We start from the raw sequence: 25778 nt of genomic DNA, 5'->3' as shown, positions 1-25778 counted from the left end.
TCCTCCAAGAGGCTACGGAGGTCGGAGAGCTGGGACTCGGTTTATATGTTATGGGGGCTATATATAATTATAGACCGATATGGACCAATTTTTGCATGGTTGTTAGAGACCATATACTAACACCATGTACCAAATTCCAACCGGATTGGATGAAATTTGCTTCTCAAAGAAGCTCCGCAAGCCAAATCTGGGGGATCGCTTTATATGGGGCCTATGCGTAAAAGTGGTCCAATATGGACAATTTGCAATACCATCCGACCTACATCAATAGCAACTACTTATGCCAAGTTTCAAGTCGATAGCTTGTTTCGTTCGGAATTAACGTGATTTCAACAGACGGACGGACATGCTTAGCTCGACCATTGCACCACGGGAGTCACCGTGGTGCAATGGTTAGCATGCCCGCCTTGCATACAAAAAGGTCGTGGGTTCGATTCCTGCTTCGACCGAACACCAAAAAAGATTTTCAGCGGTGGATTATCCCACCTCAGTAATGCTGGTGACATTTCTGAGGGTTTCAAAGCTTCTCTAAGTGGTTTCACTGGACTCGGCTATAAAAAGGAGGTCCCTTGTCATTGAGCTTAACATGGAATCGGGCAGTACTCAGTGATAAGAGAGAAGTTCACCAATGTGGTATCACAATGAACTGAATAGTCTAAGTGAGCCTGATACATCGGGCTGCCACCTAACCTAGCCCAACCTAGATCGACTCAGAATTTCACCACGACCCAGAATATATACTTTATGGGGTCTTAGAACAATATTTCGATGTGTTAAAAACGGAATGACAAAGTTAATATACCCACATCCCATGGTGGAGGGTATAATAAAGTGATTTTTAACTTGAAACCCGAATGTAGTACCCACCTTTACGGAATAAAAATGCAGTTGTTATCAAGTCTATCTGGTCCTATTTTGTCGTATATGCTCTCTGTCGGCAATTGTTGTCGTTAGCTGGGTGAATATCTATGCTAAACACCTAGAGTTATCATAGCTACCTACCATATATATTAAAGGAAAATGGCAACGCTTTAAAAAGAACCCGCTCTCTGAACACTTCCTAACACAGCTGTTGGTCTGGGTTGCCAGGCTGCGGTAACATTTAGGGCTAACATTTGTTAGGGGGATTTTTAGAGGTAAAAAATTCGACATCTTGTAAAGTTATTCAAAGACATTCGGAGCAATTCCGCCACAAATTTGGAGAAAGAGGTCAACCCAAGTTCCTACATTTAAGCAAGTATGCATTAGCATTATGCGCTTTACAGACGATCAGTTATTCCGGACGACAGTGCTCGTGTCGAACATATCTCATATATTGTGCACATTATAAGTTAAGCCCGAAGGCATAATCGATACTGCTGCATGTTTATGGGATCGATAACACATTTACCGATTATTTAGTCATCGCCGACAAGTCGTATCGATCCGACACATTGTAAGATTCTTTACAAACACCGACATTCCGTCCGGAATAACTGATAATCTGTAAAGAGTATTACTTTCGCTAGAGCATTTTCAAAATTCGACACAATTAGAAACAAATTATGAATTCGTATGTTAACTTCAACGGCTGGAATCATTTAAGACTTAAATATTCCCTTAATTATGGGTGTCATAATTTTACAGCAACAAGTACAATGTAACTGCAGAAGATTAAGAATTTTAGGTATTTTGGTTGTTTTGATATTTGAATTTTTGCAGTGTATACTTAAGATTTTCTTTTTTTCACAAAATTTGGAAACCCATTTTGTATCTATTTACATAAAATCTTTTTGCGTTCTTCTTTGAAATAAATCTAGACCAATTTGGGTTTTTTTCTTACGATTCGAAGGCAAGATTCAAAAATCGCCTGGCAACACTGCTGTTGATGTTTGTTGACAGTATGTCTGTGCAGTTTGTTTTTCGTGCGAAAGTTAGTTTCTCGTACATTTTCATACCAATAACTTGGGACTTTTGATATCCCGATTTGGACCAATTATCTGAACTAAATTGTTGACAGTATTTTAAACTTCTTTTGTTTTTCTACTCAATACGTTAAGTAAATACCAGTGAATTATGTTTATTGAAACCTGTATAGCACCAGTTAATATAGCATTAATTAAATATTGTAAGTACAATTAAGGGCTTTGGTATATACATGTTAAGTGTAGAACTTTCACTTTTAATATTTATTTGGATTTCCACCGTAATTTTCTATGAAAACTTCTGCCTTTTCTATTTGTATATTTGACAGGGGGCAAAAGAGATGAGGAGCTGATATTACCCATAAATGATTCCTTGAGTATGACATTAAGTACTGATGAGGTAAGGATAAAATACATACATATGTATGTAATACTTTCTCATATTTACATATGTACAATTGCCAATATGTGTACTGATTTTATTTATGACGACCAACACACAATACATAACCCAAATACCTTATGTAGGTATGTAGAATTACAAATATACTTACATATATCCATACCCCAATTCCATGGTATGCAAAGTGATAGTAATATGCACTTTACAGGTCACATAGCCAATTTTGGTGAGATTTGGAGAATCTGATTTATAACAGCCTCTCAAAAGCCAAATTAACTCCAACTTTTGCCAATACCCTTTGAGGGAACAAAATTTCTAATATAGAAAATGCTTAGATATAGCAGATATGCTACTCAAACGATAATTCAAAAAGTTTAGCCATATATAAATTAGGGAAAATTGAGTCTTTAGAATTTTAAGACTAACAAGTATATACGGCCGTAAGTTCGGCCAGGCCGAATCTTATGTACCCTCCACCATGGATTGCGTAGAAACTTCTACGAAAGACTGTCATTCACAATCGAATTACTTGGGTTGTGGTATCTTAAAACTTCTTAACCCTGGACAGTCATCCTTCGTCAAAATGACGACGCGTAATTTCATTTTCGATTTAAAATGCATTTTAGTCCATTGGGAAATGATAAATTTGAGTAATACTAATTCAAGAATTTTATGATTTTTTGTTTTATACTAATTAAAAACAAATTGAATAAGAAAATAAACTCAGTTTTGGCTCTCATTTTTGCTTACGGTGTAAATTATGGCGTCTTGAAATAAGCCGTAGTCAAAATGACGAAGGATGACGTTAGTGTATAAAAAATAAGGATGACTTTCCAGGGTTAACATCGTTTTCTAAATTGTGAGTTAGTCCATACGTGGTATATATTAGACAAAAAAGTTATGTATAGTTAAGTCTACAAATAATTACGAATCGATATGGACTTTTTGCACGGTACGTAGAGAGCCAGAATTGAAATACGGGCTATAAATAACTATAAACCGATATGGATCTAGTTAGGCATCGTTGTTAACGGCCATATACTAGCACAATGTACCAAATTTCAACTCACTCGGATGAATTTTGCTCCCCCAAGAGGCTCCAAAACCAAATCTCGGGATCGGTTTATATAGGGGCTATGTATGATTATGGACTGATATGGACCACTTTTGGCATGGTTGTTAAATATCATATACTACCACCACGTACCAAATTTCAACCAGATCGGATGAATTTTGCTTCTCCAAAAGGCCCCGGAGATCAAATCTGGGGATCGGTTTATATGGGAGCTATATATAATTATGGACTGAAATGAACCAATTCCTGCATGGTTGTTGGATACCATATACTAACATCACGTACCAAATTTCAACCGAATGGGAAGAATTTTGCTCTTCCAAGGGGCTCCGGAGGTCAAATCTGGGGATCGGTTTATATGGGGCCTATATATAATTATGGACCGATATCGACCAATTTTTGCATGGGAGTTTGAGGCCACATATATTAACACCACGTACCCAATTTCAACTGAATCAGATGAATTTTGGTCTTCCAAGAGGCTCCGGAGGTCAAATCTGGTGATCGGTTTATATGGGAGCTATATATAATTATGGACCGATGTCACCCAATTTCTGCATGGTTTTTAGAGACCATATACTAACACCATGTACCAAATTTCAGCCGGATCGGTTGAAATTTGCTTCTCTTAGAGGCCTCGCAAGCCAAATTTGGGGGTCCGATTATATGGGGGCTATACGTAAATGTGGACCGATATGGCCCATTTGCAATACCATCCGACCTACATCAATAGCAACTACTTGTGCCAAGTTTCACGTCGATAGCTTATTCCGTTCGGAATTTAGCGTGATTTCAACAGACGGACGGTCGGACGGACATGCTCAGATCGATTCAGAATTTCACCACGACCCAGAATATATATACTTTATGGGGTCTTAGAGCAATATTTCGATTTGTTACAAGCGGAATGACAAAGTTAATATGCCCCCCATCCTATGGTGGATGGTATAAAAATATCCCTTTCACTACCGATGTCCACTTACAAGGACATTCGAAAAAGACACCAAATTATATTTTGCAACTTAGTTTCGATTTATTTCTCGGTGTTATTTTAAAGTAGAGGCTTTAATCTAAATAAGCTATACATATTTTCCGTATTGGTAAGCACTAAAATAATTTTTTATGAACTTTTTAAACAATAAACGAAAAATACGAACATTTGAGACAATTTTCCTACTGTATATTTCTAGTAAATGAAATTTATACAAAAACTATAGCTGATACTTTTACGGGTTCTTTTTTGTATTTTTTCTCACACTGTGAAAGATATTATAGGCCAAATAGCGCTTATTTTCGTAAGGCCATTTGGTCACAATTCAAGAATCAAGTTTTCAGAACAAGCTCATATAGCTCTTGAAGTAGTTGAGGTAAGTTCTCAAAATGACATTTTTTGTTCTACATGCTGTTAGTACAAGTAAAAACAGAAGAAAAATTAAAGTTTTTAATATTAGGTTTACTTCGGTAGTGAAAGGGATACAGAGTAAAGTGAACAAAAATTAAGGATAACCCATTACACTTTGGGGAAAAAAGAAAAGTAGAGGATTATGAACAAATACCATTATCGCCATATTACTGGGTTTTCCATTGGCAAGTTACTGCTTATTCCGTTTGTAGTACAAAATATAGGTTTAAAACTGAGAAAAGAAATACTTCAATAAGCCCTACACATTACGCAGAAAATCCAAATTTTTTTAAGGCTTGAGATCACCTTCTATACCCACCACCATAGAATGATGATAGGGGTATAATAAGTTTGTCATTACGTTTGTAACACATCGATTTATAACTACATAAGATGTATATATTCTTGATCAGGGAGAAATTCTAAGACGATATAGCAATGTCAGTCTGTCTGGCTGTCTGTTGTAATTACGCGTCAGTCTTCAATTATGAAGCTGTCGTGCTGAAACTTTTTAACAAACATGTATTTTGCATGCAGGCAGGTCAAGTTCGAAGATGGGCTATATCGTTCCAGATTTTGATATAGCCCCCATACAAACTGACACCCCTAATTGGGGGTTTGAGCATCTGCCCAAAGCAATTTTTATTCGCTATGCGTGAAATTCAAAATCTAGAGGTATTTTGGTTGCATAAATAAGTGTGCCGAATACGGTGCGATTCGATTCACGTTTTGGTATAGTTCCCATATAGCCCGATCACCTGATTTCACTTCTTGGACAGCAAATTTTATGCGATTCACTTGAAATTGAAAATCTAGAGGTATTTTTGATCCACACATAAGTAAGCCGAATATTGGTCCATATTTTGATATAGCCCCCATAAAGACCGATCTCCCTCTTTGACTTCTTAAGTGTTTAGACATCCGAAATTGTATCCGATTTGCCTGAAATTGAAAATATACGAGATATTCCATGAATAAGTGTGCCTAATATCGGTCCATGTTTTGGTATTTCCCACATATAGACCGATTAGATCTCTAGAGCATCTAGACATCCCAATTTTTATCAGATTTGTCTGAAATTCAAAATCTATAAGCATTTTAGATCCGTAAATATGTGTGGCGAGTATGCTGTGAATCAATCTAGGCTTTGGTATAGTCCCCTTATAGACAGATATGCCGATTTGACGGTCCATGAATTGGTATATATGTCTGCTTGGCGGTGTATCTATCATCAAATCAACCTGAAATTCTATATATTTTTAAGTAATCCGCTACGATGAAGAGTTTTGAAAGGAAACAAATATATTTGATTCATGGTGGTGGGTATTTAAGATTTGGCCCGGCCAAACTTAAGTCCGTATATACTTGTTTTTATTGCAAATGACAGTTGAAATCTCGTTAAAGTGGGGTTTGGAAGTGTAATGTGAATGGCGTATAAGAATAGGGTTCGAAGGAACCATATACGAACTACCACTCGACCGAAAATGAAAATATCTTCTTAAGAAAACATATACCCTCCACTTTGGATTTGAGAACCACAGCGGTGCAATGGTTAACAATACGTCTACCTTGCATTGGAGGTGTGCACGTGACACGAAATTGTCGTGACTCACGAACATTTTCGTGACTCACGCGTGAGTCGTGAGTCACGCTGACGGCAACGGTGTGAGTGTGCGTGAGCGTGATTAACCAACCAAATGTTGTGCGTGATCGTGAGTCACGAAAATAATATCTTCGTGAGAGTGCGTGAGTAACGAATTTCGGAAAAACACGCTCAGGAAAATAATCCCGCTTACGAACATAAAATGCTTACGAGTTGAATTCATTTATAATTTTAGTGACATCCTAGGTGGTGAGAGTTTTATAACGCGCTCGATTTTAACCATACCCATGTTTTCAGTCAGGTTCTATAGGTAAATCACTCATAAAATTATTCGTGAGTCACGACATTTTTCATGAGTCACGATATTTTTCGTGAGTCATGACATTTAAAAGATTTTCGTGCGTGAGTGTTCGTGAGTATACATTTTCTTTTCGTGAGCGTGCGTGACCGTGAGTCCTACCAAAAAATATCGTGCGTGAGTGTGCGTGAATAAGATTTTTCCGTCGTGAGTGTGCGTGAGCACAATATTACTCACGTGCACACCTCTACCTTGCATTCAATGAGTCAGTTTCTGAAAAAAGTCCTCAATTGAAGACAGCACTTGGGGTTCGGAAAAAGAAACCTTGTGGACAACCAATAATGCAATTGCCCGGTCAGTGGTAAAATATGCAGCGTCAACGCAGTGGACACCTCAAACAAGTGATATACAATGGAATAACATACAGATCTGCGACAGGATGTATCCGAAGTACGCCACTGGATCATCTTTATGTGGACACCAAGATCCTCAACGTCCGTAGACTCTAATTATATGTTGTCAAAGCAGTATCACCTGCACAGAAAAAAATTTCACGAAAATTTTTCCAATTAAAATCTTAATTGAGTTTTAAGAAATATTCAATTAAAAATTTAATTGATTCTACAACTTTTTTAATTGAAACAAAAATCAATCACACAAATTAATAGTATCAATTAATTTTTTTAATTGGATCAATAATTTTTTAATTGACTGTCAATTAATTTTTTAGTTGATATTATCATTTCTGTGATTGAAGACATTTCAATTATAAAATTAATTGGATCAATTAATTTTGTGATTGAATCAGAAAAAATTTTTTTGTGTGTGGGTTATTATCGCAGTAACTACCATCCTACAGATAGAAAATCACCACCCAGGAATGTAAGGGTTATTCGTTATTATTTAAAGCGGGATATACAGCATTTCAAAAAGAGTCTTTAGATTAGGCAGCATACCAGGCAGGTATGAACAGGATTCATGTGGATACTTAAGTGAAGCGGTGAGAAATCACAAGTTTAATCATGTTCACGCAGTCCGATTTAAAAATTTATATTTGCACAAAAAATTGCGACCGTAACCGTGAAAATATGAAATTTAATTTTGAGCGGATGTGCTCAACACAAAAGCAAATGCCGGAAAATTTATATTTGGATCTGACTCTTTACGAATAAATCAGACGAAATATCTGAAAATTTTAAATCTTTAGAAATGAAACATTTTTTTCACGTAGAGAAACGGATTATCTATGTAATCTATAATCGATGGCCGAACTAACCAAATAAGACCATGGAGGATCCCTAGAAATAGGATAATACTCCTGCGACGATCTTCGTCCACATAGAATTCAATATCTGTATCATAAAGGGTTGAGATTATTGACTAAATTACAAATAAGGACTATAATATTATGTTAAATATTAAGGGAGTGTACAATTCAAAAATATAGGTCGAGTTTTGTAACATGCATTTTGAAGACTTTTTTTCGAAGCTTTCCAAAAAATAATGGGAAAATGTGTATGGTCCTCAATCATATAAAAATGAAATAGTCTACCTAAACCGCAACCTCTCCTGACAAGAATCATCATGCTTATAACGTACACACATGCACATACATAAGATATATAAATCCAAATTGTGTATGCATATGAAACACATAACAACCTTTGACATGGACTTTCTTAAAAAAAACTTTGCTTTTGTTTGCTTTTCCACTTTCGTTTTTCCCTATATGTAGATGTGTGCCAAGACCACTGCCTCAGCATGTGCAACCTACAAAGAACATCGAATGTGGCTCAATGGTGAAGAGGTGCCGTTTGAAGATAATCCTCGTATAATGAGATGTTTAAAAGCCTGTGAGTACTATTAAAAGTGACAAAAACTCAACAACAACAAAATAAATTATTAATGCGTTCGAAGGTATATTTACGTATGTACATTAAAATGCAAAATCACTTAACTGTTGAAGTTTACAAAATATGTTCCAATGTGTTCCAATAATGTTATATAGCTAATGTCCGCATCAGTCTTCATATGTATGCCAAGACTTTAATCGAACTTTCATCTCATCTACATTTCGTCAAAAAAGAAAGTCGAAGGCTTTTTGAAATTCTCAATTTTGAAGTCTTCAAAATCGTCTTTTGGATTTTTTTTTAAATCGAGTCAAATTAACTAAGAGGCTTTTCTTGTTGATCTATATCGACTAATCTGACCATTACGAAAAAGTCGAATTTGATTTGCAAGGGGAATGCGATGATGCTTTTTGCAAGAAGTCGAAAGTCACGACGTCAAAAGTCGACTATTCAATAATCATAAAAGTCGACTTTTCCAAATTTGGAAGGAAGGTCGGAAAGTTTAAAAGTTGACTTTTAAAAACAATCGATTATTCGAAAATAGACTTTTTTAAATTCTTGAAAAAATAAAATATTCGAAGGTCGGAAAATTTGAATGTTGACTTTAAAAAAAATCGATTAGTCGAAAGTAGACTTTTTTTTTTATTCTGAAAAAATAAAATATTCGACTTTTGGATTCTCATTAAAATTCCTATTCTGCATATAAATAGTGCGTATAGTTTGTTTTATATATTCACCAAATATGAAATTGATTTAATGCAATATTAAATCATATACCTAAAAATTGAATGAAACATAGCCGTTCATGTTTTGTTGTAAAATCAGCCAAAATTAAAAAATCTAAAAACGGGTACTCTGTGCCAAAATGTAGTGTTAGTCGTTATGACAAAAATTGCCGGATAGCCTAGGGCTACAAGAGTCGAAGTCGAATTTTAACGAAAAAATCCAAAGTCGACATTGTATCAAAAGGGGAATATAATGCAAATATGTCTACGGTAAATCTGAGTCTATCTGGAGACTATAAGTAGAGACATAACGGGAATGTGAGTGTGTAAAATTATCCGGTTTAACCGTAGCTTAAAAATGTTCACATTTTTTAAAAATTCGAAAAGTTAACTTTTCCTTCTTTAAAAAAATCGACTCTTCCAAATTTTGGAAATGTCGACTTTTTGATCCCTAGCCGAAGAAACTTTAGGAATTGTTAATCTTTGTTATCTCTTTGAAATTGATACATATTTGTTTTAAAAACAGGAATATATTTGGAATATATCACCGTTATGCTTTTTAACCTAGCATCTTATATAATTCCAAATTTAAAAATGTAAAAAAATCGACTCTAATTTTTGAAAAAGTTTAGAACTCAAAAAATCGACTTTTAAAATCTTCCAAGAGTCGGCTCTTCAAAATTCCAAAAAATCCATGATTTTTAACTTGGCGTCCTATAAAAATCTATATCAGAATTAAAAAACAAAAAACCCGTGTAAAAATTGGTGGATATAATTAGATATTATTAGAACTCAAAATTGGCCCCTCCAGATCTCGGCAGATACACCCAGATATCATGATATAGAATTAGATAGAATTATATGTAATTCCATATATACCCAGATCTAACATCTGATCTAACTGCACATAGGGATAGATATAATTATATCTAAGACATTAGATCTGGGCCAATTTTGAGATCTGATCAAATATATTTCCATATAATTAAATGATTACATCTTACCATTATTCGGATCTGCTCATATCTAATCATATCACATTAGATCTTTCAATTTTTACTCGGGAACAACAAAAATTCACTTAATTTTCTAGAAAATAGCTAACATTTTTCTGTTTTTTTTTTTTTATTTACTATAAAAGCTTACCAATTTTGAGGTGTATGAACATATGACTCCCAGAAATATCATTCCGAAAGTCATTAGGTCAATTCGACGTTTCCATGGGATTGTTGAGCTTACTTTGTTTCTTGCTACGAGATTGTTAACCTATGTTTTGTAGATAACCTTTTATGCATATTAACTAACTATATTTCATCTTTAATGTTCGCTATTGGAATATGTATAATATGGGTCAAAACGAAGTGACCCCAAAGAGGAATTACTTATCATATAAATAAACTGAGTTTCTAAATTCATTACCATACATCATTTAAGCTTTGTTCCATAGTCCATTGTAATTTTTTTTAAATACTGTTTTTTTTTTTTTTTTTGGGTGAATAGATGCTAGCCAAAACGACTACGTTTCAATTATTAACTACACATCCATAATTGCCGAGGACAAAGGTTTAGGTGGGAACAACAAAGACTACAATAAAAATGTAGTTTTATGAAAAAAAAACTTATTTTGTAAAATGTAATACAAGAAAGTGCACATTAGAACTCCATTGTTCAACACTTACCGCCCAATAGTCTTATGTGTACGTACATCCAATGAAATTTGTTAGTAGGGACAGCAGAAAAGTCTGCTAAAACAGCAGAAAGTCTGTTGAAAAAGGGACAGCAGTCACTGTTTGCTGAAATAGCAAACATTTCCTGCTATTTTTAAAGCTCGTTTACACTAAAAAATGTTTTATTTTGGCTAAAACAAATAAAAATGTCAACTTAGGAGCTATTCTAAAATAATTAAAACAATATTTTATGAATATCAAGAGTATTTGACCAAAAATCTGAATATTTATCGAATTGAGGCATAACAGCAAACAAAATGTTTGCTGATCGTATTTAAAGGGTGATACGGTCAAAATTTGGTCAATATAAACTTGACGTATTTCTTTCAATTTTGCATTTAAAAAACCTGAACACCCCTCATTTTGAAGGTGTGTGTGTGTAGAATGTTGCTCCTATTTTGATTTTGGAATTCACTCTTCAGTTGTCAAAATGCCGTCCAAGCAAGAAGAGCAGCATATCAAAATTTTGCTCGCGCATCGCGAAAATCCGAGCTACTCGCACGCAAAGCTGGCAGAATCGCTAAAAGTTGCCAAATCAACCGGTACAAATGTAATTAAAGTGTTTGGGGAACGTTTGTCGACAGCCAGGAAGTCTGGATCGGGGGGAAATCGAGAACCGGAAGCCGCTGAGACGACAAAGAGAGTTGCCGGTAGTTTCAATCGAAACCCTAACCCCCGGTAGTTTCAAGCGAAACCCTAAGCCACCGTGGTGCAATGGTTAGCATGCCCGCCTTGCATACACAAGGTCGTGGGTTCGATTCCTGCTACGACCGAACACCAAAAAGTTTTTCAGCGGTGGATTATCCCACCTCAGTAATGCTGGTGACATTTCTGAGGGTTTCAAAGCTTCTCTAAGTGGTTTCACTGGAATGTGGAACGCCGTTCGGACTCGGCTATAAAAAGGAGGTCCCTTGTCATTGAGCTTAACATGGAATCGGGCAGCACTCAGTGATAAGAGAGAAGTTCACCACTGTGGTATCACAATGGACTGAATAGTCTAAGTGAGCCTGATACATCGGGCTGCCACATAACCTAACCTAACCTAACCTAACCTCTCTCTCCGAGATGCCGCAAATAAGCTGGGTGTATCGTCTACAACCGTGCATCGAGCCAAAAAACGAGCCGGACTATCGACTTACAAGAAGGTAGTGACTCCAAATCGCGATGATAAACAAAATACGACGGCCAAAGCGCGATCCCGGAGGCTGTACACGACAATGCTGACGAAGTTTGACTGCGTGGTAATGGACGACGAAACCTACGTCAAATCCGACTACAAGCAGCTTCTGGGACAGGAGTTTTATACGGCAAAAAGAAGGGGAAAGGTAGCAGATATTTTAAGGCACATAAAACTGTCAAAGTTCGCAAAGAAATATCTGGTTTGGCAAGCCATCTGTACCTGTGGCTTGAAAAGCAGCATTTTCATAGCTTCCGGGACTGTCAACCAAGAAATTTACGTGAAAGAGTGTTTGAATAAACGTCTGCTGCCTTTCCTGAAGAAACACGGTTGTTCCGTATTGTTTTGGCCGGATTTGGCATCTTGTCATTACGATAAAAAGGTACGCCGCCAACAACGTACAGGTGGTTCCCAAGGACAAGAACCCTCCCAACACGCCAGAGCTCCGACCAAAAAAACTGCTAACGACGAGCAGCAGTTCAAGGCAAACTGGCTTTCTGCGGCGAAGAAGGTGGACAAGGTGGCTGTACAAAATCTGATGGCCAAGGCCGATTCAGGGGGGGGGGGGGGGGATGAGGGGGATCAAACCCCCCCGAAATGAATGAATATTTTTATATAAATAAATATATATTTTTAGCTGCATAGAAAAATCTTATCGAAGATGTTGAAGAAAAGCTGGAGGTTTTATTTTGAAAAACGCTTACCTATAAAACTTGCACAAATCATAGAATACTTGTTGAAAAGCCCGTCAAACGGCTGTCGAAAAAAACAAATTGTTTTTGTTCTCGCACCACAAATTTCATTTTTAGAAAATGTCTTTCTGCTTTTTATTTGTGTTTGTTGTTCTTTTTGTGAACATGACTCGCTTTGTTTGGCCACAGCAACAACAACGAAACAGCCAAAGACACACGTGTAAATGAAATGGCGCAAAACCTGCGAAAAGAATCTGCCTAATTCAGCGATGGAAGCAATAAAGAGATATTTCCAAACGTACATATTCTTTTAAAAATTTTGGTCACTTTGCCAGTTACTCAGGGATGGAAAATACAATTTTTAAGAAAGTACAAAAAAGGTATTTTTTGAGCGGAAAGGTACTTTTTACTAAATTTCAACAAAAATTTCACTGGAAAATTATTGTCAAGAGACTAAATTTTAAAGAAAATAAAATTTTGCAAAAAAAATCTGTAGAAAAAAGTGTTGCAAAATTTTTTCTATAGAAATAAAATTTTGCAAAAATTTCCTATAGAAATAAAATTTGTACAAAATTTTCAATTGAAATAAAATTTTGACAAAATTTTCTATAAAAATAAAATTTTGCAAAAATTCTATATAGAAATAAAATTTTGACAACATTTTCTATCGAATTAACAAGTCGATAATATAGAATCGCATTCTATTTTCGACTAAAACATTCTTGAAGTTCAATAAAATCCTGTTTTTGACTATGTCTTTTACAAAATCGAGATTTTCTTCCCACATGAACATGTCTGTTTTGCCATATTTGTAAAAGACTATTAGCAAATAAGGTTGATAAAGACTTTCTCAAAATATTAAAATATTTTGTCAAAGCTATTGTACCATAAATCTGATATCGACTCAAAAATGTCTACACAAAAAGTACTGAATCATTCGCGGGGGTACTACGGGATGAAAAAGTATTGAAAAAAGTACTATAGTACTGCATTTTCCATCCCTGCAGTTACTACGTACTCATCCGAACTTTCATTTTCAACAATGAAGAGATTAAAGACGTATCTTAGAAATTCGACTAGCGAGAGTAGACTCAATGGATTGGCATTAATGTCGGTTCATCGCCGAATAAATGTGCCGACTGAAGAAGTAATTGATTTATTTGCTGCCCAAAAAGCCCGTCGGCTCAATTTAATATTATAAAAATATTGTATACATACCTATGCAAAAATAAAATTTTCTACACATGAGATTATATGAAATTTTTTTTTTAAGTTGAACCATGTTTTTAGCAGACTTTTTTCTATGACTGTGTGCAATAAGGTTGCTTCATTCATTCCTGCCTTATTTTTACATTTGAGCTTATCGCAAATAGCAGTAGTGTAACTGAATGTGGGTTAGTTTTTGCCAAATATGACGATAAGAGTCTTGCGGTAGTGAAAATATACACCATGACCACTTTTTCGCAGCGAATTTACTGGAAACATTAGCAAGTTAGATATTTAATACATAAATAGAAAAAGATATGGCGATTTTTTTTTTTTTTTTTTTTTTTTTTTTGGCAAAATTTTCTATAGAAATAAAATTTTGACACAATTTTCTATAGAAATAAAATTTTGACAAAATTTTCTATAGAAATAAAATTTGAACAAAACTTTGTATAGAAATAAAATTTTTGGCAAAATTTTCTATAGAAATAAAATTTTGGCAAAACTTTCTTAGAAATAAAATTTTGGTAAAATTTTCTATAGATATTAAATTTTGGTAAAATTTTCTGTAGAAATTAAATTTTGTCAAAATTTTTCACTCGCGAAATTCATATCGACAAAAAATAGAAATCTACTTTTTAAATTCGATTAATCGACTGTTTATCGAATGCTTTATCGAAAACGGGGAAATGCCCACTTTTAATTGAAAGGCGACATAAATATTTTATGGTAACTCTGAGATCATTTTTATTAAAAAAATATATACGATCCTAATTGGTTGGTAAAGCAACGTTATGAACACAATCCCAGAATACAAAGGCGAATGTTGAACTTAACAACTATGAAAAGTCAAGTTTTTCAACGTTTTAAAAAGTCACAAAATCGAAATGGGTAGAAACAAAATTTTCTTTAAATTCCTCTAGATTATGTTGCATTTTCCATATATAATGTGAGTAAATTATTATTGTGAGAATTACAGAAAATGGATACCGATTACATTCACTTTTACGGGACTCTACTGTGTAGGCATAGAAAAGTCGATTTTTTTTTACAAAAAATCGAAGTCGGCTTGTTGCAATCTTCAAATTAACTAAGTCGACCTTTGATATCTTTGAAAATCGACTGGATATTGAATTAAAAGAGAAATATGATTGAAATATTTCTAAATTTGAGATTTTGTGTAGACGTTGTCATTTATTTTAAAAATACCAACATTTTCAAAATGTCGAAAACTCGAAAAGTCCATTTTATTCATTTATTTTAACAATTATTATAAAAGGGATTATTTTGTGTCTTATACTCTAACTTCTAATGAAAAAGACAACAACATACACATGTTATTCTTTCCAAATGGAACCATTTCCACTACTTATTAATTTATAATTATTTGACAAACAATAATAATTAAAGATGTTAATAGTATGTTTTTTTTTCATTTTAGTGCAACGCTTGGCTTTGGCCAAATGTCAAACTTTGAAATTCCCTCTTGAATGGAAGCTACACATTGTGTCACGGAATAACTTCCCCACAGCTGCGGGTTTGGCCTCAAGTGCGGCCGGTTATGCTTGCTTAGTATATACGTTAGCCTCTCTCTATGGGGTACAAGATGAAGAGTTAACTGCAATAGCCCGCCAAGGTAGCGGATCTGCATGCCGTAGTTTACATGGTGGTTTTGTACGCTGGCACAAAGGTGAAGCTTCAGATGGAAGTGATTCGATAGCTTTGCCTGTGGTAACATCGAACCATTGGCCAAATATGCATGTCCTAATATTGGTTGTGAATGATGCGAGAAAAAAGACCAGTTCGACCAAGGGCATGCAAAGAGCCGTGGAAACATCGGATCTAATCAAATATCGTGCCAAACAATGTGTTCCCGAACGTATAGAGGCCATCACAGAGGCTATTAAACAGCGAGACTTTGAAAGATTTGCAAAAATCACAATGCAGGATTCAAATCAATTCCATGCCATTGCTTTGGACACTTATCCTCCTTGTGTTTATATGAACGATGTGTCACATGCCATAGCAACATTTGTACATGCCTACAATATGTCTGTAGGTAAAACACGAGTAGCTTATACCTTTGATGCGGGACCAAATGCTTGTTTATATGTGCTCAAAGAGCATGTCTCATCGGTTTTAAAGGGCATCGAAACCTCATTTCCCAATGATGCGGGATCCAGTGTCGAATATATTAAGGGCATACCCATAGATGAGGAAGCATCACCCTCATCGTCACCAACAGATACCATACTAAATGGTAACTTTGTATTACCCACAAATGAGCGAAATCTTCTCAAGTATATTATACACACGAAGGTGGGATCAGGACCACAACGTTTGGCTAAAACCGATAGTCTGCTAAATTCTTCGACGGGTCTTCCATTTTAACCTTAATCGAAGATTTAGATCACTATTCATCATGTCGGTTTCTGTGTTTGTGTGTACGCTATAGCGTATCCTTCTTAGCAAAAAAATCTAAACAAAATCAACTACAATGAGTGAAATTAAACGAATAAAAACGAATATCAGTGTTAAAAACAAAATCCAACTCAGATGAAAACAAAAACGCTTCATAGTAAACGATGACAATAACGAAATCATTTTTATAGCTTCTAATTAAAAAAAAAACCTAAATATTGATATTTATTATACAAATACCCTATGATCATAAGATATTTAACATAGATAAAATATTACAATATCTCTGTGCTTGGAATTAGGAAATTCATATGAAAATGCTTTGCTTTAAATCTTTTATTAAATAAAGTAGAATATACATTGATGGATGCAATATATGTAAAAGCAACTGAGTTTTACTTTGAAGTAAGAGGATAAATATTTATGGATAAATTTAGTCTTAACAGGTTGGCTGATAAGTCCCCGGTCTAACAATGAAAAACACATTTTTTTGTCAAAATTCGTTTTCATTATTCAACATAGTTCCCTTCAAGAGCGATACAACGATTATAACGACCTTCCTATTTTTTGATACCATTTTGGTAGTACTCCTTCGGTTTTGCCTCAAAATAGGCCTCACTTTCGGCGATCACCTCTTCATTGCAGCCAAATTTTTTCCCTGCGAGCATCCTTTTGAGGTCTGAGAACAAGAAAAAGTCGCTGGGGGCCAGATCTGGAGAATACGGTGGGTGGGGAAGCAATTCGAAGTCCAATTCATGAATTATTGCCATCGTTCTCAATGACTTGTGGCACGGTGCGTTGTCTTGGTGGAACAACACTTTTTTCTTCTTCAAATGGGGCTGTTTTGCCGCGATTTCAACCTTCAACCGCGCCAATAACGCCATATAATAGTCACTGTTGATGGTTTTTCCCTTCTCAAGATAATCGATAAAAATTATTCCATGCGCATCCCAAAAAACTGAGGCCATTACTTTGCCAGCAGACTTTTGAGTCTTTCCACGCTTCGGAGACGGTTCACCGGTCGCAGTCCACTCAGCCGACTGTCGATTGGACTCAGGAGTGTAGTGATGGAGCCATGTTTCATCCATTGTCATATATCGACGGAAAAACTCGGGTGTAGTACGAGTTAACAGCTGCAAACACCGGGCAGAATCATCAACACGTTGTTTTTGGTCAAATGTGAGCTCGCGCGGCACCCATTTTGCACAGAGCTTCCGCATATCCAAATATTGATGAATGATATGACCAACACTTTCCTTTGATATCTTTAAGGCCTCTGCTATCTCGATCAACATCATTTTAGGTCATTCAAAATCATTCTGTGGATTTTTTTGATGTTTTCGTCGGTAACCACCTCTTTCGGGCGTCCACTGCGTTCACCGTCCTCCGTTCTCATTTCACCACGCTTGAATTTTACATACCAATCAATTATTGTTGATTTCCCTGGGGCAGAGTCCGGAAACTCATTTTCAAGCCAAGTTTTTCCCTTCAGAAAACAATATTTTATCAAAAACACGAAATTCCTTTTTTTCCATTTTTTTCACTATAACAAAAGTTGCTTCACAAAAGACGCTCACAAACTAATTGGCTTACAGACGTCAAATTTTGACACGAATCATTTGAAGGTTGGTACTATATAAAAATAATATGCATTTAATACTACACACAAAAAATTTTTTTCTGATTCAATCACGAAATTAATTGATCCAATTAATTTTTTAATTGAAATGTCTTCAATCACGAAAATGATAGTATCAATCACAGTTTTAATTGGGCATAGAAAAAAATCTTGATTAAAAAATTAATTGATTTCATTACCAAATTTCAATTAATTTTTTAATTGATTCAATTAAAAATTTAATTGATGTTGATTGCAAAACTCAATTAATTTATTAATTTAAAAAAATGTAACTATTTTCAATTACCTTTTGAATTGGCTTAGAATTTTTATTTGGATTAACAATTGATTGTTTGAAAAAAAATTTTAATTAAAAATTTAAAAAAATGTTAATCACTTTTTTAACTGACTTAGTCTTCCGAATATGATTAAAAGTTTATTGTATCAATTAACTTTTTAATTAAAAATTATAAAATTTTCAATCATTGACTTAATTAACTTAATGTTTCTATCTTGATTAAAAAGTTAATTGTACCAATTAATTTATTAATTGAAAAAAAAATTCAACTTCAATTAACTTTTTAATTGGAAATATTTTGGTGATATTTTTTTCTGTGTAGCGACGCCATCTATGTGTCAGACCGGGGACTTACCAGCCTACATGTTATACAGGGCTTTTCGGAATTTCATCATGTCTTCTATTTAGACAAAATTTAGATATCGGTTACGAGCATTCAACTTGATGGCTAAACCAATAATTGTCCCGGTAGCAGGAGTGAAACGTACGGACCGAGCTTCCTTCTCTCGCAATTAGCCAAGACACTTGACGCACTACTCATTCCCAGCTTTGTGAAGGATTTTCCAGCTGCCGACCATCAACATGGATGAAATTTGGTATGTGGCGTTTTTTTTTGGTACAAGGACGAACGCTATTGAATTTGAAAAAAATCGGATCAAATTTAGATATAGCTCCCATATACATATATGTATCGCCCGATTTCGATCAGGGGTCAGATTGCGTTCATCTACTAACCGATCCGCGTCAAATTTGCTACATAGTAATCCAATTGACCAACCTTTATGTATGCCAAATTTCATCGAAATTGGTTCAGATGTAAATATAGATCACATATATATATATATATATATATATATATATCGCCCGATTTTCCCAAATTTGGCCATAAGTCCCTTATTTATTAACCGTTCTTACTCAAAGTTGGCCAAATCTAATTTTTATAGTACTTACTATATGTGAAAAAATTGACCGAAATCGATCCAGATTTAGCTATAGCTCCCATATATATGTATCGCCAGATTTTCGATAGTCCGATACACTCATAGAAAAAAGTCTGCTAAAAACAGCAGTCGATGTCTGCTGTTATATTTTTGTACTTCAGGGCCTAATGAACAACAATTTATAAAATTTTTAGGTTATAAATTTTTCCCCAAAGCAGGACCAAGAACAAAAAGTAGTTTTTGGTATATTTTTGCACTATAATATACTTACAAGCTCCTAAACACGATCAGCAAACATTTTGTTTGCTGTTATGCCTCAATAAATATTCAGATTTTTGGTCAAATACTATAGATATTCATAAAATATTGTTTTTATTATGTTAGGATAGCTCCTAAGTTGACATTTTTATTTGTTTTAGCCAAAATGAAACATGTTTTAGTGTAATTGAGCTTCAAAAATAGCAGGAAATGTTTGCTATTTCAGCAAACAGTGACTGCTGTCCCTTTTTCAGCAGATTTTCTGCTGTTTTAGCAGACTTTTCTGCTGTCCCTACTAACAAATTTCTTTGGGTGTAGTCTTAATGGCATTATTTATTACCCGATCCTACTCAAATTTGGTACACAGTAACCTTCTAAGATATCTACCAAACCTGCAAAATATCATCGAAGTCGGTTCAGATTTAGATATAGCTCTCATATATATGCAGCGCCCGATTTTGAAAAATTTGTCCCCAATAACTTTATTTTTGACCATAGTGACCTCATATATTAACCGCTCTTACTCAAATCTAGGGCACAGTAACACTCTGTGGTATCAACCAGATCGGTTCAGATTTATATATAGCTCCCACATCGCTCGATTTTCCCAAATTTGGCCATAATACTCTTATTTATTGACCAATGCTACTCAAGTTTCAATTTTTTATGTATTATCCGATCATATTTGAACTTGCATGTAACTCTTTTATAATAATATTGCTCAATTTTCCCGAATTTTTATTTATTACCCACACTAATTGAGCGATTTCTTCTTTTTTAATAATGGACTCAATATTAGTTATACTCGTGACAAAACTCCCATAAAAATATACGCCTTAATGTTCTTAAATATGGAAATGCGGCTTATCGCTCAAACCTAACATATTCCAATGTTACCACACAAATGCTTATGTTTACTACTTCAGTAGGGGTGGTTTAGGGTATGATATAGTCGGCCCCGCCCGACATTCTACACAGAAAAAACATCACCAAAATATTTCCAATTAAAAAGTTAATTGAGGTTGAAAAATTTTCCAATTAATAAAGTAATTAATACAATTAACTTTTTAATCAAGATAGAAACATTAAGTTAATTAAGTCAATGATTGAAAATTTTAAAATTTTTAATTAAAATATTAATTGATAAAATTAACTTTTTAATCAAACTCGGAAGACTAAGTCAGTAAAAAAAAAGATGAAATTTTTTTAATTTTTAATTAAAAATGTATTTCAAACAATCAATTGTTAATCGAAATAAAAACTCTACGTCAATTCAGAAAGTAATTGAAAATAGTTACATTTTTTAATAAAAAAATTAATTGAGTTTTGCAATCAACATCAATTAAATTTTTAATTGAATCAATTAAAAAAATAATTGAAATTTGCTAATAAAATCAATTAATTTTTTAATCAAGAATTTTTTCTATGCACAATTAAAACTGTGATTGATACTATCATTTTCGTGATTGAAGACATTTCAATTAAAAAATTAATTGGATCAATTAATTTCGTGATTGAATCAGAAAAAAAAATTTTTGTGTGTACTTTACTTACTTCTTTTTTAATTGAAATGTCTTTAATCACGAAAATGATAATATCAATCACAGTTTTGATTGGGCATAAAAAATACTTGATTAAAACATTAATTGATTTCATTAGCAAATTTCAATTAACTTTTTAATTCAATTAAAAATTTAATTGGTGTTGATTTCAAAATTCAATTAATTTTTTAATTAAAAAAGGTAACTATTTTCAATTACTTTCTGAATTTGCCTAGTGTTTTAGTTTGATTTACAACTGATTGTTTGAAATAAATTTTTAATTAAAAATTTTAAAAAATGTTCATAACTTTTGTTCGATTAAAAAGTTAATTGTATCAATTAATTAACAAATTTAATATTTTCAATCATTGACTTAATTAACTTAATCTTTATATCTTGATTAAAAAGTTAATTATATCAATTAATTCATTAATTGAAAAAATTCTCAACTTCAATTAACTTTTTAATTGGAAATATATTGGTGATATTTTTTTTCCTGTGTAAGAGTGTAATAACACTCTCAATTTTAATCATACTCATGTTTTCAGTCCGATCCGCCAGTTAGTTAATGGTAAAATTATTCCTCAGCCACGACATTTTTGATCGTGAGTGTGCGTGAGTACCGATTTTCTTTTCCTGAGGGTGAGTTTTATCAAAAACTACCATGCGTGAGTAAGACGTTTTCGCGTGTGCGAGAGTTTACACCTCTGAATCAACTTTATATGGAGACAAAGGACATCCCCGTGCGGCCAAAAATCAATAATCGCAAACAATTGACGCCGAACTCGATTCGTGACCGATTAACCAAAGTCCAAGCATTTTTAATAATTCACTTCATTACGCTTTCGTTTATTTACAAAGAAATTTAACTGTTTTTTTTAACAATAAATAAAACAGAAAGCTCATATGGGAAAACATGACTACATGCCCAATAAAATTGAGAACTGTATTAAAGAATGAAATGATTCATATAATACTAAGCCTGCTATGCTACATAACGGTAACAAGTTTAAACATTGGAAGATCGCGTTTGCGTGGAGAAAATGTACAAAAACGGCGTTTTTGTCATAATGTAAAACTACTGAATTTTCAATACTAAAAAGACTAAGTGCTAAAATAATATTATAAGACTTGGACTGAATTAAATGCTAATATTGAATTAAAAAATACTCCAAAGTTCTTTAAGAAGTGTTTGGCTTCGACCGATTATGGCTTTTTTTCCGAACATCGGATTCGGCCAAAACAAAAGAGCCGCGAGGTGAAACCACGGTTACCACAGTTGGTAGAATTCTACCAGAAATGGTATCTTTTTTTACTGTATGCACAGAAAAAAATTTCACGAAAATTTTTCCAATTAAAATTTTAATTGAGTTTTAAAAAATATTCCCAGCAAAAACTAGGTAACCACATCTCATTACAGTTGGCATTACCAGGAGTAAAGCTGTCATTATACGTTGCATTACATTGCGGTGAGTTATAATGACTTACTTGTAATGACAAAAATAAATATAATGCCTAATAATTTTCGAATTGTTATTCTCAAATTTTTAGGCAGTTGGCTTAATAAAATAGAATTGAAAGGATTGAATACTTCTTAGTACGAATGAAGTGAAATATTTTTCTATGCTAAGTGTTATTCGTATGTATGATAAGCTTTCTATAATAAAGGAAGTCAGAGTTATCATTTTACAAGCAATTTTACTAAATTTGGTTTTAGTTTTAGTTTGGTTCATTTTTACGAATGCTCTGTTATCAGTGAATAACATTTTTTTGTTCAGTAGTAAATTCTTATACCCCGCGAAGAAAACGGTATTAGTAAAATGCCATGCCTTCTTCTAGTTAATGAACTATTCCTAACTGCTTTCAGTTTAGAATTTTTTTTTGCCGAAGCAAGTAAATTTTACTATTTCACACAATAACACTAGATTACAAAAAAAAAAAATAAAAAATGCATGTACACTTAATGAAAGGCAACTTTTTTTTATGTATTTTGATCTGCTGAATTCGAAAAAAATTAATTTTTTTTTATGGTACGATATTTTTCGGTCGTTTTTCTTCTAGTTGATCTTATAACTTACTTTAGAGTATCATCTATACGATCATGAACTTCTCTTCCACACGTTTTTTCAAAGGTTTATAATTTTCTGGCGGAAAAGGTCCTTTGTAAATTTTGTGAAAATTTGGCTTTACGCATCATTCAGCAGATCAAAATACATAAGAAAAGTCGACTCTCATCAAGTGTACTTTTTCAGTGTAAACTAGTGTAATTTAACTTAATGCAAATAAAATGGCTATTCTAAATTGATAAATATTTTTTCCTTTAGTTTCGAAGGCATTACTCGCCATATTTTGATCCATTGTAATCGGCGATAGAAATCAATATTTTCGAGATTTGGTTGGCTGCGGCAATAAGTGGCTATTTTACAAGTTTTGGTGTATCTACGAATAAGAGATTACATATTAGGTTATTATATGCTTTAAAAGCACTACTTATTTCATGGCCGAAAGTATGCCTGGGGAGAAGTACTTTCCTCCTAGGACATGCGTATGTAAATGTAATCCGGAGCGATGCCAAATAATAAGTGGTTATTATTTTTTAAAACGGCTTACCTACAAGATTACCAGGTAATGAGAGTTTTTGCTGGGTTCAATTAAAAATTTAATTGATTCAACAAATTTTTAATTGAAACAAAAATCAATCACAAAAATTAATAGTTTCAATTAATTTTCTAATTGGATCAATTAATTTTTTAATTGACCTTCAATTAATTTTTTAATTGATACTATCATTTCTGTGATTGAAGACATTTCAATTAAAAAATTAATTGGATCAATTAATTTCGTGATTGAACCAGAAAAACATTTTTTTGTGTGTGGTATATTGGTGAAATTATTGGGGTTTTGGTAAATTTTGCAAAATATTCTTCTCCAACTAAGAGGTACTTCATACATTTTTATAGAAATAAAATGGAGAAAATTTTATACAGAAATAAAATTTTGAGAAAATTTTTCTATAGAAATAAAATTGGGAAAATTGTCTATAGAAATAAAATGTTGACAAAATTTTCTATAAAATTCACATTTTCTATAGAAATAACATTTTGAGAAAATTTTCTATAGAAATAAAATTTTGAGAAAATTTTCTATAGAAATAACATATTGAGAAAATTTTCTATAAAAAAATGTTGAGAAATTTTCTAAAAATAAAATTTGGGCAACATTTTCTACAGAATTAAATTTTGACAAAATTTTGTATAGGAATAAAATTTAAATACAATTTTCTATAGAAATAAAATTTTCTATAGAAATAAAATTTTAACAAAATGTTCTATAGAAATAAAAATTTTTAAAAATTTTTTATAGAAATAAAATTTTGACAAAATTTTCTATTGACATAAAATTTTTGACAAAATTTTCTATAGAAATAAAATTTTGACAAAATTTTCTATAGAAATGAAATTTTACAAAATTTTCTATAGAAAAAAAATTTTTTTTGAAAAATTTTCTGTAGAGATAAAATATTGAGAGAAAAAATCTTGGAAATAAAATATATATATAGAAATAAAATTTTGAAAAACTTTTCTATAGAAATAAAATATTGACCAAATTTTCTATAGAAATAAAATTTTAACAAAATTTTCTATAGAAATAAAATATTCTATGGAAATAAAATTTTGACAACATTTTCTACAGAAATAAAATTTTGACAAAATGTTTTACAAAAATAAAATTTTGAGAACATTTTCTATATAAATGAAATTTTGACAAAAATTTGTATAGATAGAAAATGTTGACATTTTCTATAGATATAAAATTTTCACAAAATTTTCTATAGATATAAAATTTTTACAAAATTTTCTATATATATAAAATTTTTACAAAATTTTCTATATATATATAAAATTTTCACAAAATTTTCTATATACAGTGCTGTTCAAAACATTTGCAACCACATTCACTGTTAAAAATAAACCGTAATTATAATGAAAATAAAAAAATGTTGAGAAATTTTCTAAAAATAAAATTTGGGCAACATTTTCTACAGAATTAAATTTTGACAAAATTTTGTATAGGAATAAAATTTAAACACAATTTTCTATAGAAATAAAATTTTCTATAGAAATAAAATTTTAACAAAATGTTCTATAGAAATAAAATTTTTACAAAATTTTTTATAGAAATAAAATTTTGACAAAATTTTCTATTGACATAAAATTTTTGACAAAATTTTCTATAGAAATAAAATTTTGACAAAATTTTCTATAGAAATGAAATTTTACAAAATTTTCTATAGAAAAAAAATTTTTTTTTGAAAAATTTTCTGTAGAGATAAAATATTGAGAGAAAAAATCTTGGAAATAAAATATATATATAGAAATAAAATTTTGAAAATCTTTTCTATAGAAATAAAATATTGACCAAATTTTCTATAGAAATAAAATTTTAACAAAATTTTCTATAGAAATAAAATATTCTATGGAAATAAAATTTTGACAACATTTTCTACAGAAATAAAATTTTGACAAAATGTTTTACAAAAATAAAATTTTGAGAAAATTTTCTATATAAATGAAATTTTGACAAAATTTTCTATAGAAATGAAATTTTGACAAAAATTTTTATAGATAGAAAATGTTGA

At 32.5% G+C, this 25778-nt stretch overlaps 1 protein-coding gene across 1 annotated transcript; it reads left to right on the top strand.

Annotated features, from left to right (window-relative positions):
- The first annotated feature begins 1879 nt into the window (after positions 1-1879).
- Mvd (mevalonate diphosphate decarboxylase) lies at positions 1880-16867 on the top strand. Its single transcript, XM_075305546.1, has 4 exons — positions 1880-2107; positions 2234-2304; positions 8421-8538; positions 15504-16867. Exons 1-4 carry the CDS (start codon positions 2056-2058, stop codon positions 16451-16453), a joined length of 1191 nt encoding a protein of 396 aa, XP_075161661.1. The 5' UTR covers positions 1880-2055; the 3' UTR covers positions 16454-16867.
- Positions 16868-25778: the final 8911 nt, after the last annotated feature.

Source organism: Haematobia irritans, chromosome 4 (assembly GCF_050003625.1).
Source record: "Haematobia irritans isolate KBUSLIRL chromosome 4, ASM5000362v1, whole genome shotgun sequence".
Classification (NCBI taxonomy): Eukaryota; Metazoa; Arthropoda; class Insecta; order Diptera; family Muscidae; genus Haematobia; species Haematobia irritans.
The sequence above is the reverse complement of the archived record's forward strand: the minus strand, read 5'-3'. Positions and strand labels throughout refer to the sequence as shown.

Coding starts and splice junctions, on each gene's coding strand:
- Mvd (XM_075305546.1), top strand. CDS start 2,056: ATGTTTATTGAAACCTGTATAGCACCAGTTAATATAGCATTAATTAAA. Junction 2,305..8,420: donor TGACATTAAGTACTGATGAG/GTAAGGATAAAA, acceptor CCCTATATGTAG/ATGTGTGCCAAGACCACTGC. Junction 8,539..15,503: donor AATGAGATGTTTAAAAGCCT/GTGAGTACTATT, acceptor TTTTCATTTTAG/TGCAACGCTTGGCTTTGGCC.